The sequence below is a fragment of the Ambystoma mexicanum genome, chromosome 2p (genome assembly GCF_040938575.1).
Source record: "Ambystoma mexicanum isolate Mex_15411 chromosome 2p, UKY_AmexF1_1, whole genome shotgun sequence".
Taxonomy (NCBI): domain Eukaryota; kingdom Metazoa; phylum Chordata; class Amphibia; order Caudata; family Ambystomatidae; genus Ambystoma; species Ambystoma mexicanum.
Genome location: NC_090923.1, coordinates 276,462,147 through 276,477,150, shown reverse-complemented (window position 1 = coordinate 276,477,150; position 15,004 = coordinate 276,462,147). Strand labels below are relative to the sequence as shown.

The following is a 15,004-nucleotide window of genomic DNA, read 5'->3' as shown; positions in this document are numbered from 1 at the left end:
GTGGAGAAATACAGATACTGCAGGAAGTCAAATATCACCAGTTGCACATCCTATGTGCTACTGAAAACATATTGAGGTGATTTAAACCAGCCTTTTCACCCTGCAAAAAACGTGCAATACAATGAATCCCTTTAAATAATGATGCTGCATCCCAACATAGGTCCTGGATTAAACACGTTAGAGTGGGGTCCTCAAGATTATTTTGTTGGGTCATGACTCAGCTGTTAAATGGTAATACATCTGCATCTAATAAGCACAGATGTATCAGCCTAGCTTTGATAAAGGTAAATGTTCAGTATACTTATTTGAATTTAAAATATTGTCATTTTTTAAAATGCACTTCAGCACACTGGAACACCTGCTGACTCTGATTTATTGACCTCAAAATAATAACAAGCTTTAATAAAGGCAATAGTTATTCCTGTAGCTTATTTTATCTATTGCAATCAATTGTAGGAGTAGGTAATGATAATGATGTGTTATTTATATAGCGCCTTAATCCAAAGCGCATTACAGAGCACATATTTACATAGAATAACAGGTGATTGTATAGAAAGATTGTTTTCATTTGTATAGAAAAAATACTGTAATATCGGGATGCTATGTTGATAATTATAATATATACACATTATAAACCTATATGAATTAGTGAACACTCTTGCCTATAGAAAAGCGAAACTGTTGCCTTGCCACGTTTCGCTTTTCAACTTGAGATGTTCTAGTACAGGGTAATGTAATCCTGCCGTCCAGTCACTACCACCTAGACCTCACTGAGCACTAGACCGCTCAATAGGTGGAGGACAACTTCAAACGGAAAGAGAGCTTGACAATTCAAAAGGCGAAGAGGGAGCGGCTTCTCGCGCCCCCTTTCTTTTTATTGGATATGCATGCACATACACCTAAAATGGCCGATGTGTGGCAGGCAGCATCCTGGAAATTCGTTAAGTCGCGGTCTAGTATCTCACGCCAGCTGATAAGGCGTGCTTAGCTATGACGTAATAACGCTCTACAGCCCCGCAGGTGTCACTTTCCTTAAAGAGAGCGAGTACACTGGCGTAGTCGAGTTGCAGTAGTAGCGCGTGTGGGTGTATTGTCTTTTTAACGTTGCCCCCTCCTTTTGCTCTGCCACGGTGCTCAGCTCTCCAGGCAGTCACACGGCTTCATTCCGCCTCCTTGGAGGCTGCAGAGGCAGCTGTTGCGTCACCGTTCCCTCTTCTCCCTTCACCGCCGCCGCCGGTGCCAGGCCGCCTGCCTGCCTGCCCGCCCTATGCGAGCGGCAGAAGAGCGACCTCCGGGCTCGTTCCCCGGGCTCCGCTGCAGTCATGACCCGCAGCGCAGTGGCCGGGCTTACCAGTGGCAGCAGCAACACAAGCAGCCTGAGCACCACGACCCATGGACCCCCAGCCAACCGTGGCTGCGGCAACGGGGCTCTGATGAACGACTTCGGCATCTTCCTGCAGGGGCTGCTAGCCGTGGTAGCCTTTAGTACCCTCATGTGTGAGTACCGGGTGGAGCTATGGGGAGCCTGAAGGGATGTGTTGGGGTTCCCAGCACGTGCATGTAAATATTCCTGGTTTGCCTGACAGCCTAGCATCATCCTGTAGACACAGACCTTATCCCTGTATTCCTTGCTTCGATGCTTCGATAACACAGTAGTGTCTGACATTCATGTGAGCAATTAGTGTAGTAGTTCAGGATCACGATGGCACGTTCACAAGTGCTCACTTTGTGACAGAAGACGCTGCACTTTCCGATGAATGGTGAATCCATGCTGGACAGCCGTGTCTGCATGTGATCAGTGCTTGTGTCACGAAACAAAGACTATGGACTTTTTAGTATGAAATAAGACCATCAACCACATTAAGTTAGTTATGTGTTATTCGCTGGTAGCCCAGACTGGTTTGTTGTGTAACTAAGCTGTGAATTATCTTATGCTATGCGCCCTGATAGCTACATGTCTGGTACAGAATACAAATAATAAACAAACAAACAAGAGCCCAGCACAATCACGAATGGTACCAGTTGGCGTCTCCGAAAATGGTGATTGTTGTGAAAGAAGGCAAATAACCCTTCAGTGAACTTTGATAGTTCGTTTTGTCAAGAGAGGTAATAATACCAGATAGTATGTGGATGGGATGATGCTGAAACAGGTGTACAACAATACTTAATTGCATACAACTTCGTTAGTTTCTGCTCCTGGTCTGAACATGCCGCGAGTCTTCTCAGCCAAATTAACAGGGGCTTTGATTAGTTTTTGCTATAATTCTGTTAATCGAGTTCTCCATGAGACCATACATATTTTGGAGTTAAACTATAGTCAATAAACCGGTACAAGACAGAGCTATGTGTGCACGTCTGATATAGCTTTGTTTAAGGCCAAAAGAAGCATTTTGTTAGGGCAACAGCACTTGTTCTTCCAGGCACACCCACTAGTTCGTTATACGTGGAGGGGTGCTCTAGCAATAAAATTTACAAGATGTAGTGGTCTGCTCTGTATGTTTAAATGATCAACTCTTTGATGATGGCAGAAATGCAAAATTCAGTCTTTTGTTTGTTGCTGCCTAGCTCCAAAATAACCCGAGAGGGCTGTGCATGTAATTGTCTTTGTATTGTGAAAAATGCATGGTGGGTTGACTTTTAAGAACATTTGGCCATTTTTAAAATTCAACATCAGCTGTTGGTCCCGAATCTAAACTTAAAAGCTCTGACCAAGAATGTTAAGGAAACCAACATGTGTTCTGGGTGGACATTTAGCAGTTAATAGATCAGTTGAACCATCTCGTTACCTGGGTAGCATAAAATTCCATGATGTAAGAAGTGCATTGGCCATAGCCTAACTGAATGCCCTCCCAACACCTCTTCTATCTGTACTTGCAAGTACCAGTGGGGAGGAGGATTTAGAACATGTTCTACTTATTTTTTTCTTACTAGTAGTGTCATAGGAGAAATTGATCCTTTAGCCCTTTTTTGCTGGCTAATGGAGGACGCTCCAAAAAGATGCAAAAAAAAACCACTTTTTTACATAGGGCCATGTCTTCAATTTGTCAAGCTTTGTATTGTTTTCATATCAGGTGATGTTTTTGTGTGCGTGTGGTTGTAAAAAAAATCATAAATGACATTTTTAAAGGATTACATTGTTTTTGTCTCCCTTTTTTTTAAATTGTGAAATTCGAATATAATTGAGCTTGATAGGCGACCTTGCACCCCTACACGAGTACTGTTTCTGCAGTGGGATTCTTAGCACCATCATGGGAGTACAGTATGTGTGGCTTGTAACTGGTACCCTCGTTTCAGTGTTGAGTGGATAAAAATGACAGAATCCCTGAGTATACGGTAAGAAGCTAAGTGAGATTGGGTGCCACCACGTGGGATCTATGTGAAAATACCGGATCCATCACTGCGACATTAGCACGTGTTTTATAACCGCTATGTGAAAAACATCCCCTCTTTAAAGAATACCCTAACCCAACCCTCTGCTACATTTTCGCATTCTCAATGATGTCTGAGCAGTAATGTTGTGATATACCATGTCTGTCATGTCAGCTACTAGGCCCTTTTGTAAACAAATATAGGTATCGTTCAGGGGATGGGCATCCGCCAACTGATAACCTAGTTCATGCCGTCCTACACTTATGCTAAACCTTTGACCGGTATCTTTCAAAGTTATGGTCAGTCTTTTTTTCTCACTGTATTCTCCCGTGTGATGCTCGCTGTGAGATGAAAATACTCCCCATGCTTACTTTTGCAGTGCCATCTTGCACCGTTGCCCCCTGCATTATTGATCCTTTCTTCTCCTCACCCCTGCGTCGAGTATTGTCACCCCCCCCCCCTTTTTCCAGAGTTGTATCCTGCCTTATTCCTATCACTCTCACGGGTTGCCAGAGTATGTCTGCATATTACTCCCCCGCCCCCAGACTCTTAGCCTAGAGTGAATTAAAGAAAACGCAATGGTGCCAATGTTTAAAATATACAGTGCTTTTTAGGTAGGTTTGAAATGTACATAATATATATATTAACTTTTATTTTTTAAATTATCTTTGCAATAGCCTCCTCCAGTCTTGTGGTATTAAGTTAATTGCCACCATCCTTGCATCTCCGAGGAAAGAAAGGGAAAAAAAAAGAATCCCACAAACCATGATCACTGTGAAATGTCTAGTATGGGCATCAAAGAACGTGATTACAACCATTTTACAGGACCTTTTTTTTAAAAAAAGGGTTACTCGCCACGTTTCGCATAAATTGGGACCCGAAGTCGTCAGACAGAAAGAATGGATTGTGAATAATCTGACAGCAGTAAGGGTCATCATGCAGAGTTTGCAATATAAAGCAGTGAGCAAGAGATTACGAATGTTGAACCTAGGAGGTATAATCAAGAGTAACCGTCAGTCTGATATAGTTGTAATGATCCCATGCAGGGTATCTAATAATTACACATGTTCATTGTAGTACTAGTGTATTCAGTCCATCCTTGGATTCCCACAGATATTGCTCCACCCTTCAAAGGCCTATCTTCACCACGCCACCAATGATACATAAATACCCCTACACTTCACACCCATGCACATCCATGGACACATTCTCACACTCCACATACCTCCTTAACTTTATAGACCTAGCTCCACTATCCTCCTCTCACAGGCACATACTTACCTTCTATGAACTGCTTCACATGCCCAACCCGATCTTTCCACCCGGCCTGTGACACATTCACACAGTACAAGCACTCCTCCACAGGCAGTTCCTTACTCTGTCCACTCAAGTTCTCTGACAGTCATAAGCCCACTCTAAACACATCCTACAGGGACATCCCCGCCCTCCATCCATTTTCTAATCCACCCAGATGTAGCGCCACCTTTCATTGATATTTCCATAGTCGCATGTTCACTGTTCCACTGACCAGTCCAGGGCATAAAATTAGCAGAGTTTGCTAACCAGTATTTTCTTGATAGGTTTGTTTGCCAATTTGCTTAGCAATGTTGCACTATTATATTAAGTGAGCAACAATACTGCATTTTTGTGTACCACAGAATTAAGAGAATAGTATGCTGAGAATCTGTAAAACGTATCAATGGACACAAATAGATCGGATAATACGGATCTGAAAAAAAAGTTTTCAGTCAAGGTTTTGTGCAGCTGGTGTTGCCATGTATATTGTATGCTTGACCCATGATTTGCTGTGTAAGGAGAAGTTCTGTGAATCAAAAACAAAAATGTTAAAGGTAAGAAATAGCCTGAGACTAAGTACGCAGTATGGTGTTTTAACAGGCAGGGTACATTACAACTTCAAAGATGGCACTTGCATGTCCATGAAATCGACTGTTTTCGATATGCTGGAGTGCAGGGCTGGCAACTAATCTCAGGCCACAGTCAGGTAGGCCCCAGCAAAGCAAAGTGGTATTTATCACTATTGGCACTTGGAACTGACAATTTGGTTCTTATTTTTTAATTTTTTTTTTTTTTTTACAATGCTGTGCACAATTCATGCTTCCCATAAAAAGAAATAATACAACAGTCTTCAATTGGAAATACAATTTTCCAGCACATAAAGGTGCACAGGTGAGTGGGCAGGGCGGTGAAGGTGTGGCCGTCCAGTGGCGATTCGACCCGGTGTACCGCCTCTAGCGATAGGGTGAAAACTGGGCAGAGGTGTAGCCAGCCGGCATGAAATACAGGTGGCTACATGCTGATTTCACTTGCGTTCCTTGCCTCCGATTGCCCATCTCTCTCCTGCAGGTTCTAATATATAATGCAATCCTATCGTAGACCAAAGTAAGCTCTAGAAGCGAACTACCGTGTATGGTTTTGCTCTAGATATGTAGATGTACAAACTGGATGGAACTATTGATCACTACTTAGCGTAAACATCTAGCCAGACCCTCCAGCTTGTAGCGATCCTGCAAAAGTAGCGAAAAAGGCAGTTTTAAAAAAACACTGGCAAAAAACGGCTGTTTTTGTGAAACGACCACTAGCCGTAAATCTTTGATGCAAGAAATGGAATGCACATCTCATTACTTGCGCCAAAAAAAGCGCAGCCCAATCCACTATGGCATCTAAATGGGCACATGAGATGCGCCCATTCAGGCGTCCTTTTTCACCCCTTTTGCGCAAATCGAGGTCTGTTTCTGCACATTTTAAAAGCGCATCCCCAAATTTCAATGTACAGAAATTGTAGGGAACCCTATGCACCTGCTTCGGGTAGGTACAGTGCCTATCACTGCATGATAGGGTCTTCCTGACAAGATCATACACAATTTTTTTTTTTTTTTTTTTAACATACATATTTTATTTTTGTGAAAGCAATGTTATTAACCGCTGTTATCTCACTTGCATTTCTGTTCCTCAGATAGGATCGAAATGCGTTTTTTGGGTTGCATTTTTACAGGGGATGGGCCCCTTGAAGGCCACCACAGAGAAATGCTCTGGGAGCCCGTAAGACATTTGTCGTAAGAGCGCTTTCGACACAAACGTTCAAGGCGGCTGGCCAGCATATCATTTGTGTCACAGCTCAGCCCTGTAAAAATGAGCAGGTTACCTTTGTACCTTTGAGAATAAGGTGACCTGCTCTTTAAAAAAAAAAAAAAAAAAAAAAAAGAATAATTTAGATGCCCCATTTTTTTGAGGTTCAGTGCCTAAATATACATTTTCTTTTTTTTAAATGGTCACAAGAGAGGGTGGGGGTGATGGGTGAGATATGGAGTGGTAGGCAAGAAGGCAGAGCAGTGGGGAAGCGGTGGGCAAGAGAGCAGAGGGGAAGCAATGGGGCGGTGGGCCAGACAGCAGAGAGGGAACAGCGGGCCAGAAATCAGAGAGGGAGTGGAGGTACAGAAGCTAGAGGTGTACATGGGCTCGGGGGAGCAGTGGGCAAAAAAGCCGCAAGAGAGCGGTTGGCCGGACAAGTAGTGGACTGCAGATTGGGAGAAAGGATGAGGGAAGAGTCCGATAGAAAGGGAGAAGGAAAGAATGTGAGATGTGCATGAATATTTTCTGTTCCTGTGCTGATCCCTGTTGGTTTTGTCAGTCAAACTGCAGTTTGAACTTGCCGTTGGCTGAGTCCTTGTGTACCCTGGGGGAGGGTGTTGGGCCCTCCAAGTCTGCAGACTTCCAGTGCTCCTCTGGTATACCTGGGAGGAGGGTGGGGAGTGACGGGGTGGGGGGGGGAAGCCCTCCTGTTCCTGAACAAGTTGGTAGCAGAGGGCATGGTTGGCTGTGCCAGCCGGGCACCAGGTCGTCTCCTACTCTGCCGCCGAACCGGAGAGGCTGCAGGACACTCGCATATTTCGAGAAGATGGGAAGGGGTCACGTTCCTGTGGATAGGCTGTCGGGAGCCCTGTGGAATTAATCCTGCCCAAAGGTCAGTGAGAAGTCCAGGATGGGGAAGTGATCACCTTCTGGAGGAGTCGGCAGCTGCAGTGCCAGCAGACCAGAGTGTAGTATTGACCCAGTCTAACGGCAACTGTGGGTGTGAGGGAGGGTATTGGGTATTGTGAAGTATTGGCAAAGTTAGTATGGACATAAACGGAGGTGGAAGTCTTATGTTTAGGGTACATTCGTTTTTAGAGGTTAACGGTTCTGGTGAATAACCTAGACTATTGACTCAGGGCACAGATAACAGAAGTTACGTAAAAGGTGGTTTAGCTCGGGTCATAGAGGACCGTATCCCTGTAAGGGTTGGCACAGGAGCTGGCCTAGATTGCGGAAGATGAGTATACTGGTAAAGTCTCCGTGAGTGAGACGTTTGCACGCAAGGTGACGCCGCGTGTACAGTTCAATCGTAAGAAAATATTGGTATACTCCTGGATGCAGGAAAAAAGCTGCGGGGTTTGTGGGTTAGGAATAATGGGCTATTACAGTGTGCATGCAGTATTTGATTTTTCTGCACTACCTGGGTCAATAAATTGGTGATGTCACCTGTAGGGTGCACATAGGACACAGAGAGCATGAGACAGCGAGCAGCTACTTTTGGAAACCTGGGATTGGCAGACGAGGTGAACCTGTGTGGAAAGCGCATGCGCAAGATTGTGGGTGTGACTGAGGAGGCAGTGTTTGTGAAGGAGGGGCGGTGCACGCCTGATAATGTGGAGACTGAGAGGCTCGTAAAACCAAAAGTGTTGCCATTATACTGTACTTTTAAAGGGATGGTCTAGTAAAACATTTTATTTAAAAAATAGGCCACATAAAAAAAAAAAAAATACTAGCATCCTCCGTTTTAAAACTTCCTATGTAAAGTTTTGAGCTATTCAAGCTCAAAATTCGAAAAAGCAAGCACAGGGGCGCAGCCATTTTGTGAAATGGAGGCCCTCCTGTGCTGGCTTTTGCGGCACTAATGAAGGAAAAGCCAGCCAGCTGTAGTAAACAAAGTCTACCGCTGGGTGGCTTTCCCTTCATTAGTGCCGGGACTCGGAGGACGCGGACCGGAGACCAGAGCAGGAAAGCTGCAGCTGAATCTCGGTAAGTGCGATTTATTTTTTTTACAAAAAATAAGCACTAGCTGCGGTTTTTTTTCTAAGTGTTCCGGGCTGGAGGAGCCCGGAAAACCTAGAAATAAAACCGCAGCTTTAAAAACGTTGTATTTATGTTTGCGGTCGCTTCAAAAGCGACCGCAAATATAAATACAACGTTATTGTGTTGGAAAACGCTGCTGTTTTAAAACTGCAGCGTTTTCCAACACAGCCGCGTTGTGTCTGCCTGAATCTGCTTTTCCATTTGGAGCCCGAGAGCCCCAAATGGAAAAGCAGATTCAGGCAGACCCAACGCGGCATTGCGGAAAACAACCGCGTTGTCTGCCTGAATCTGCTTTACCATTTGGGCCTCTCGGGCTCCCCACGGGGAGCCCGAGAGCCCCAAATGGGAAATCGGCTGCAGGTAGAAACACTACGCGGCATGTAAACATAACCGCGTGTGTTTCTGCCTGCTGTGGCTTTCACTTTGGGTCTCTGGTACTCCTGGGAAGTTTTAAAACCGCAGCGTTTTCCAACACAATAACGTTGTATTTATGTTTGCGGTCGCTTCAAAAGCGACCGCAAACATAAATACAACGTTTTTAAAGCTGCGGTTTTATTTTTAAGTTTTCCGGCCTACTCCAGCCTGGAAAACTTAGAAAAAAAACCGCAGCTAGTGCTTATTTTTTGTAAAAAAAATAAATCGCACTTACCGAGATTCAGCTGCAGCTTTCCTGCTCTGGTCTCCGTCCTCCGAGTCCCGGCACTAATGAAGGGGAAAGCCACCCAGCGGCAGACTTTGTTTACTACAGCTGGCTGGCTTTTCCTTCATTAGTGCCGCAAAAGCCAGCACAGTAGGGCCTCCATTTCACAAAATGGCTGCGCCCCTGTGCTTGCTTTTTCGAATTTTGAGCTTGAATAGCTCAAAACTTTACATAGGAAGTTTTAAAACGGAGGATGCTAGTATATTTTTTTTTTTATGTGGCCTATTTTTTAAATAAAAATTTTTACTAGACCATCCCTTTTTTAATTAAATTTTTTTTTTCCCCCTTTCCATCGGACTGTCGAAACCCTCTACTTGAGGTCTGGTAAAGGTACTGAATATGTATTCGGGGAAAGTGCGGGACACACACCCCTTCAGCACCTGTGTAAGACACTCCCACCTTATAGGGAGAAGATTTGCATGCATAGCATAGAATGGTCCCAAAGTACGGAGGGAAAGTTAACTAAACCATAGCCTCATTGTATAAGTTTCTCCCAAGACGTGCAGCAATCACTACTGACACGCACCCACATATACAGGTTACCTATAAGGGGAAGAATTAACAAAACGCATGGCTGTATTTGAGTTGTGGCGCATGTTTCAGGAGGGCGACGAGGATACTGCGAGGTGTCAGTGGATGCTGAGCCAGCAGGGGGTGAAGGAGCCACGGGCTCATCCCTGCTCCATGTTCCTCCGGGTGTAGCATACAATGACAGACACTGAGCAAGGGATGGACCCAATACGAGAATTGGAGGGGTACTCAAATCCGACATATAAGCCACCATCATATACTAAGGAGAGGCCGAAAGGCGCAGGGCAGCGAGCTACTGATCAAGAGGAGAGCAGTGAGTTGCAGAATGGCACAAGGGAGGGGCTCGGGGAGCATAACCACAAACAAGTGTATAAGAGGACAGATACTCCTGAAGCTGGAAGGGAAAACAGATGGAGAGGTAGAAGGTTTGACTAAGGCAGTGGAGGGCCTGAAGAGAAGCGGCACAGCATCAGACTGGGTAGAGATAATGGATAAGGGGGAGAAGGACCAGGAGGAGAGATTAGAACACGAGGACAGAGATGAGTAGAGAAGCTAGAGAGAGAGGATGAAGAATGTTGGAAGGAGGAGAAGGAACGCATAGAAAGGGAGCGGGAGGAAGGATCGAAAGCGACCTCAAGGAAAGGAAGAGAGCGGAGCAAGTGCAGCAGGATAGAAAGACCAGGGAAGTGGAAGAGATCGAAAGGCGAGGAGTAGCAGAGCAAGAAAAATGCAAGTTAGCTGAATGGGAACAGAGGAAGTTGCAGTTCGATAGATCGGCAAGGGAACAAGCGCACAGAGGAGGATGACGAGCGTGTAATAAGGGCGTTAAAGACACCAAGGACCTCTAGACAGGGGATGCAACAGACTTGATGACAGATGGACAGAACCATACAGCACAAGCTCACGAGCACCATAGAAAGGGACGGAGCAGGCCTAGGGTATGGGGGGGGTGAGGGAGGGGGAAGCAGGTACGATTTGAGGGACATCGACCTCAGCACAAACTTAACATCAGTTTCGCAGACTTTATTTAAAATTTTTTTTTATAGTACATGGAACAGGGTCTGACAATTAGGACGGGTACAGTGGGGACGAGAGGGGGGAGCAGTTCCTATCCCAGTCAACAGGAACCGACAAGCAGGTGTCATGGGAGTGCAGGATGCACACGGGGAGAAGGAGGGGGCAGCTTGAATGAGCAGACCTGACTGACGACTGACTTGCACTCCCAACAGGACACTACTACTTGTATTGATTAGAGCCCTCCAAGGAAGAAGGGGATGGTTAACCAGGAGATAGGAAGACAGCACCAGAGTACCCATGCTAGATCCAATAGATGTATGCGCAGGCATTGTGACCGAGGGGACTGACAAGTCAGGCTGACTGGGATGGCGCATGAGGAGGAGGCAGCGTTTACACAGATCTCCTTATTAGAGAGGAGGGGTAAAACCTCAGTATGTACCATGGAAGCATACAGACGAGGAGAATGTGAAGTGTAGGTTACCATCGTTGAGTGCAGGGGCTGGAAAGTGGCTCTATGAGATGGAGAAAATGAGAGCGTGACATAGGTTAGCTGTGGGGGACGTAAAGGGACTCTTAGTGTTGATCTTAGCAGATGCTGATGATACATGGAAAAGGGTGAGGTTCCTGGGGGCGACGACACAAAACACAGCACACGACGGGTTGCTGTTTGCAAACTGCAGCGCAACAGTATGGCAAGCACCGAGGACACAATACCCAGACACATCAGACATTGGGGCGCTTATGTCTCAGAAGATGAAGACCCTGTGCAGTAGATTCAAGAGCTTGGGCACCTTGAAACTCGAGAGCCGTTGGCCAAAACAGTAGCAATATTTTACCATATACTAGTACAGAGGCTACCGGAGCCTGTCCAGAAGAGTTTGAGAAAATTGGTAGGGATGGAAGCAAAAGGATGGCCAGAAATACAGCCCACGATAGTTTCATTGTAGGCTATGGCAGGAGAAGATTAAGAAAAAGACAGAGGACAGGAAGAGAGATGAACTAGTACAGAGAAAAATATCGAAGTATGCGATGGAAGGGGCAGTATTAACCAGCCCCACCCCACAGGCACCGCAACAGCAGCCACAACCACAGTAATTTGCACGGCCCTGGGAGGGTACATCGGATGGGGTAGCCCATAGCAAGGGTTCAGAGGAAATGGGGCGGCCAACGGAGAGGGGATGGCGTCGGTCCACGGCGGCAGCCCACAGATGCATCACAACCAAGGGGTATTTCCAGGGGGTTTCGAGGATATGGCCAGCAGGTGCAGCAGAACCCAGGGGTTTTCCAAGGGCAGGGGTGGGAGCCGCCACATTGTTGGACCTGTGGTCAGTTATGACACATTTCGAGAGTGTGTAGGTATGGGGGGATGCAGCAAAACTCGGGGACACAGGGTCAATAGCCCTACCCAGGGGACCAGGATGATTACTATGCCCAAGACCAGCGACCAAAAAGACAAGCCAGGTGCAGGGCACATAACAGATGCCACAAGTACAAGCACAAATGCAGGTACCACAGATGCCAGCAGCAGTACTGCAGTATGCACAAGCACCACAGATTTGAAGGAATACGCAGCAATTGGCACAGATGCAGCACACGCAGACTCAATGGTGACACTTCCGGTCAGACAGTGGGGAGGAGTTACTGTGGTGGGGAACCACTCTTTTACAGGGAATGGGATGTCCCTGTACCCTCTGTAGGACAGCCCACAGACTAACTTGATGTGTCCCATCCTGTTGATCACACCCAATACTGCGGAGGAACCTTGCATAGGGGTGGCGATAGGTGACAATATTTTCCTTTCTTGTTGACACAGGGGCGACTAGATCCTGCTTTCAGGAAGGAGCATTTACTTTGTCAGGCGATGCCATGAACACGCATGATTCTCTGGAGCTCGGGAAGTGGTTCCTTTCACCGACAACAGCTCACTTTCTATACGAGATCATGATCTATCACTGTCTTTGCTTTACTTTACTCTCGACAGACACCTGTAAATATACTGGTACAAGACTTGAGCAGACTGAAAATGACCATCTTATTCACGGATAAAGGAGTAGGGTGCTCCGCACCAGGAATACACACGCTCAATGTAAGCCTGATTGTTCAAGCCTATTGTGGGCGCACAGTACGGGAGAGTGGGGGGTGGCAGTGGATGCAGAAATGTCCCAGTACGGAACTGACATTGGAATTTCAGGGAGGATGTGGTGAGTTCAAATGATTACCTATTCAGGCCTGAGCTACCAAAGGACAAGGAAGAGGGAACCATAGTGCCAATAGAGGCAGTGGTTGCGAGATGAGGATTGGTAAGCAGGACCTGGGATGGATGACACAGGACCGGCATGGAGAGTGCTGATCACAGTAGCCGAGGGGTGCAGGTGGACCACAGTGACGGAGCTATTCAGGGAAGAGAGACTAGAATTAGAGATGGTGTTCGAAATGAGCGTGACGTACTGGTTACAAATACATTACTGGGAAGTACTACAGAGAATGGCAATGGCGCTGTAGGCACCACCCCCTTTTTGGGAGGAGGATATGGCCAGGGTACCCAGCACCCTATGGACCACAAGTCCCTATGACGTGTGTCACATAAAGAGCATGGGGGAGTGTTAGGCAAGCTTGTATGCAGTATCCTTTGGGTGCACTACAACAAACCTGACCTGGCAATACGAACCCAACCTTTGGTCTGTACAGGTTGGTAGTGTGGTCGACTAGCCAGGCTTATCGCACAAGGGGCCAATGTGAGCTGTAGGGGAGTTAGACAGATTCACAGTGACATGTATTCAAATAAACTTGCACACAAGGTTTTTTGATTAAACATTATCTGTCAGTTAGAATAAGCCTTCATTAGTTAGCAATGTTAAGCAACACACAAATACACTTAAAAAAATAAGACACACTCTTAGTTTTCTAAATCATCAAATGCCCATTTTGGATGCCTCACAGACACTACCTATTCCCTCAGGTGACTTCAATTGCTAGGGTGCTGTAGTCCTTAATATATCACTGTTTTCTTTGACACTCTCAAAGTCTAAATGCAAAGGGGGATCAGAATAGAACAAGTATTCACACAGATTCCCAAGCATGTAAGTACTTTCAATAACCCCCCCCCCACCCACACCCAATGTAGTGTCAGTTAACCCTTTCCTGGAAGGAAGGCAAAAATGCTTAAAAAGAGGAGAGAAGTCATTCAGGGAACCAGACCAGCAGCCAATGTCTAAGTTAGCAAAAGTCAGGGTGGACTGAAGCACTTCTCGCAGGTAAGTAGCAAGTCTTTCACAATATTTTAAAAGTCTTGGTAGAATAGAAGAAATCAAGCTGATTAGGCTTGTGAGGTAAGGAAGTTGATAGCAACTCTACAAATGCAACCAAGCAAGTCTCCAACGAAGACAAGTGGCTTCACAACAAGAGGTAAGTTCTCTTAGACTACAGTACCTGTAGGTTGAAGAAAGTGCAGCAGATGACTTCTGTTCCTGTGCAGCTCTGCAGATTCTGCTGTTCCTGAGCTTCAGTTGTGGGGACAAGAGGGAGGATGTTTGGGGACTACTGCAATGGGACGGTCACCGCTCGCAACCGGCAATCTTCAAACAAGTGGCACTTTGTAGTTTCAGCTCCTTGCGTCTACCGCAAAAAGCACCACTGCAGGTCCTGACTGTTGAGATGGGCTTTTCTTGTGTCTGGTGTCCCGCACTCTGTTGAGGGGGCTCAGGCTTGGTCAGTTTTGCTTCCTGGGAGTCCAGAGGATCTTCCTGGAGCTCTTTGCCAGCTTAAAAGCAACGTACACAAACTGGTGTTCCTCTCCCTGGCTATTCGGTTCCAGCAACGACTGCAGTGGAAATTCAACCAGCTCTGAGAGGATGTCCAGGTGGCTTACTTTGGAGTTGATTGGTCCCACCAACTCAAAGGGAGAAGTCGTTCTTGCAGGGCTTCTCTGTCAATACGAATTGTGATTTTTATTTTTTTTCAGCACAGCAGCAGGGCTTAACTTGGCAAACGAACAGTCCAGGAGTTGCAGGAGGCGTCCTCTTCAAGTTCTTCTGCGGATTCCTTCGTCCAGTGGTCGACTCTGCCTTCCAAGCCAACAAGCCTTGCCTTTTATGCAGCTTGCTCTCATTCGTTTCAGCCTACCTGTCAGTCACCCAGCAGGTTGGCTGTCTTTGCTGGACAGCCAGCCGGCCAATCAGCTAGGAGACTAAACACATGGAGTTTTGGGCACCTCCCTCGCCAGACACCCTGGAGATAGTGGCAGGCTTCACTCTT

The 15,004-nt window shown here is 46.2% G+C and overlaps 1 protein-coding gene across 2 annotated transcripts in view; it reads left to right on the top strand.

Moving 5' to 3' along the window:
* Positions 1-1,018: 1,018 nt before the first annotated feature.
* STIMATE (STIM activating enhancer) overlaps positions 1,019-15,004 on the top strand; it is a 620,507-nt gene continuing 606,521 nt past the window's right edge. Inside the window, exon 1 of one of the 2 annotated variants that reach the window (XM_069643541.1) lies at positions 1,019-1,497. In XM_069643541.1, the coding sequence (XP_069499642.1) occupies positions 1,323-1,497 (175 nt within the window). In that variant the 5' untranslated portion in view covers positions 1,019-1,322. The remainder of the gene's footprint in view (positions 1,498-15,004) is intronic. The other variant, XM_069643543.1, reaches the window with a different exon arrangement.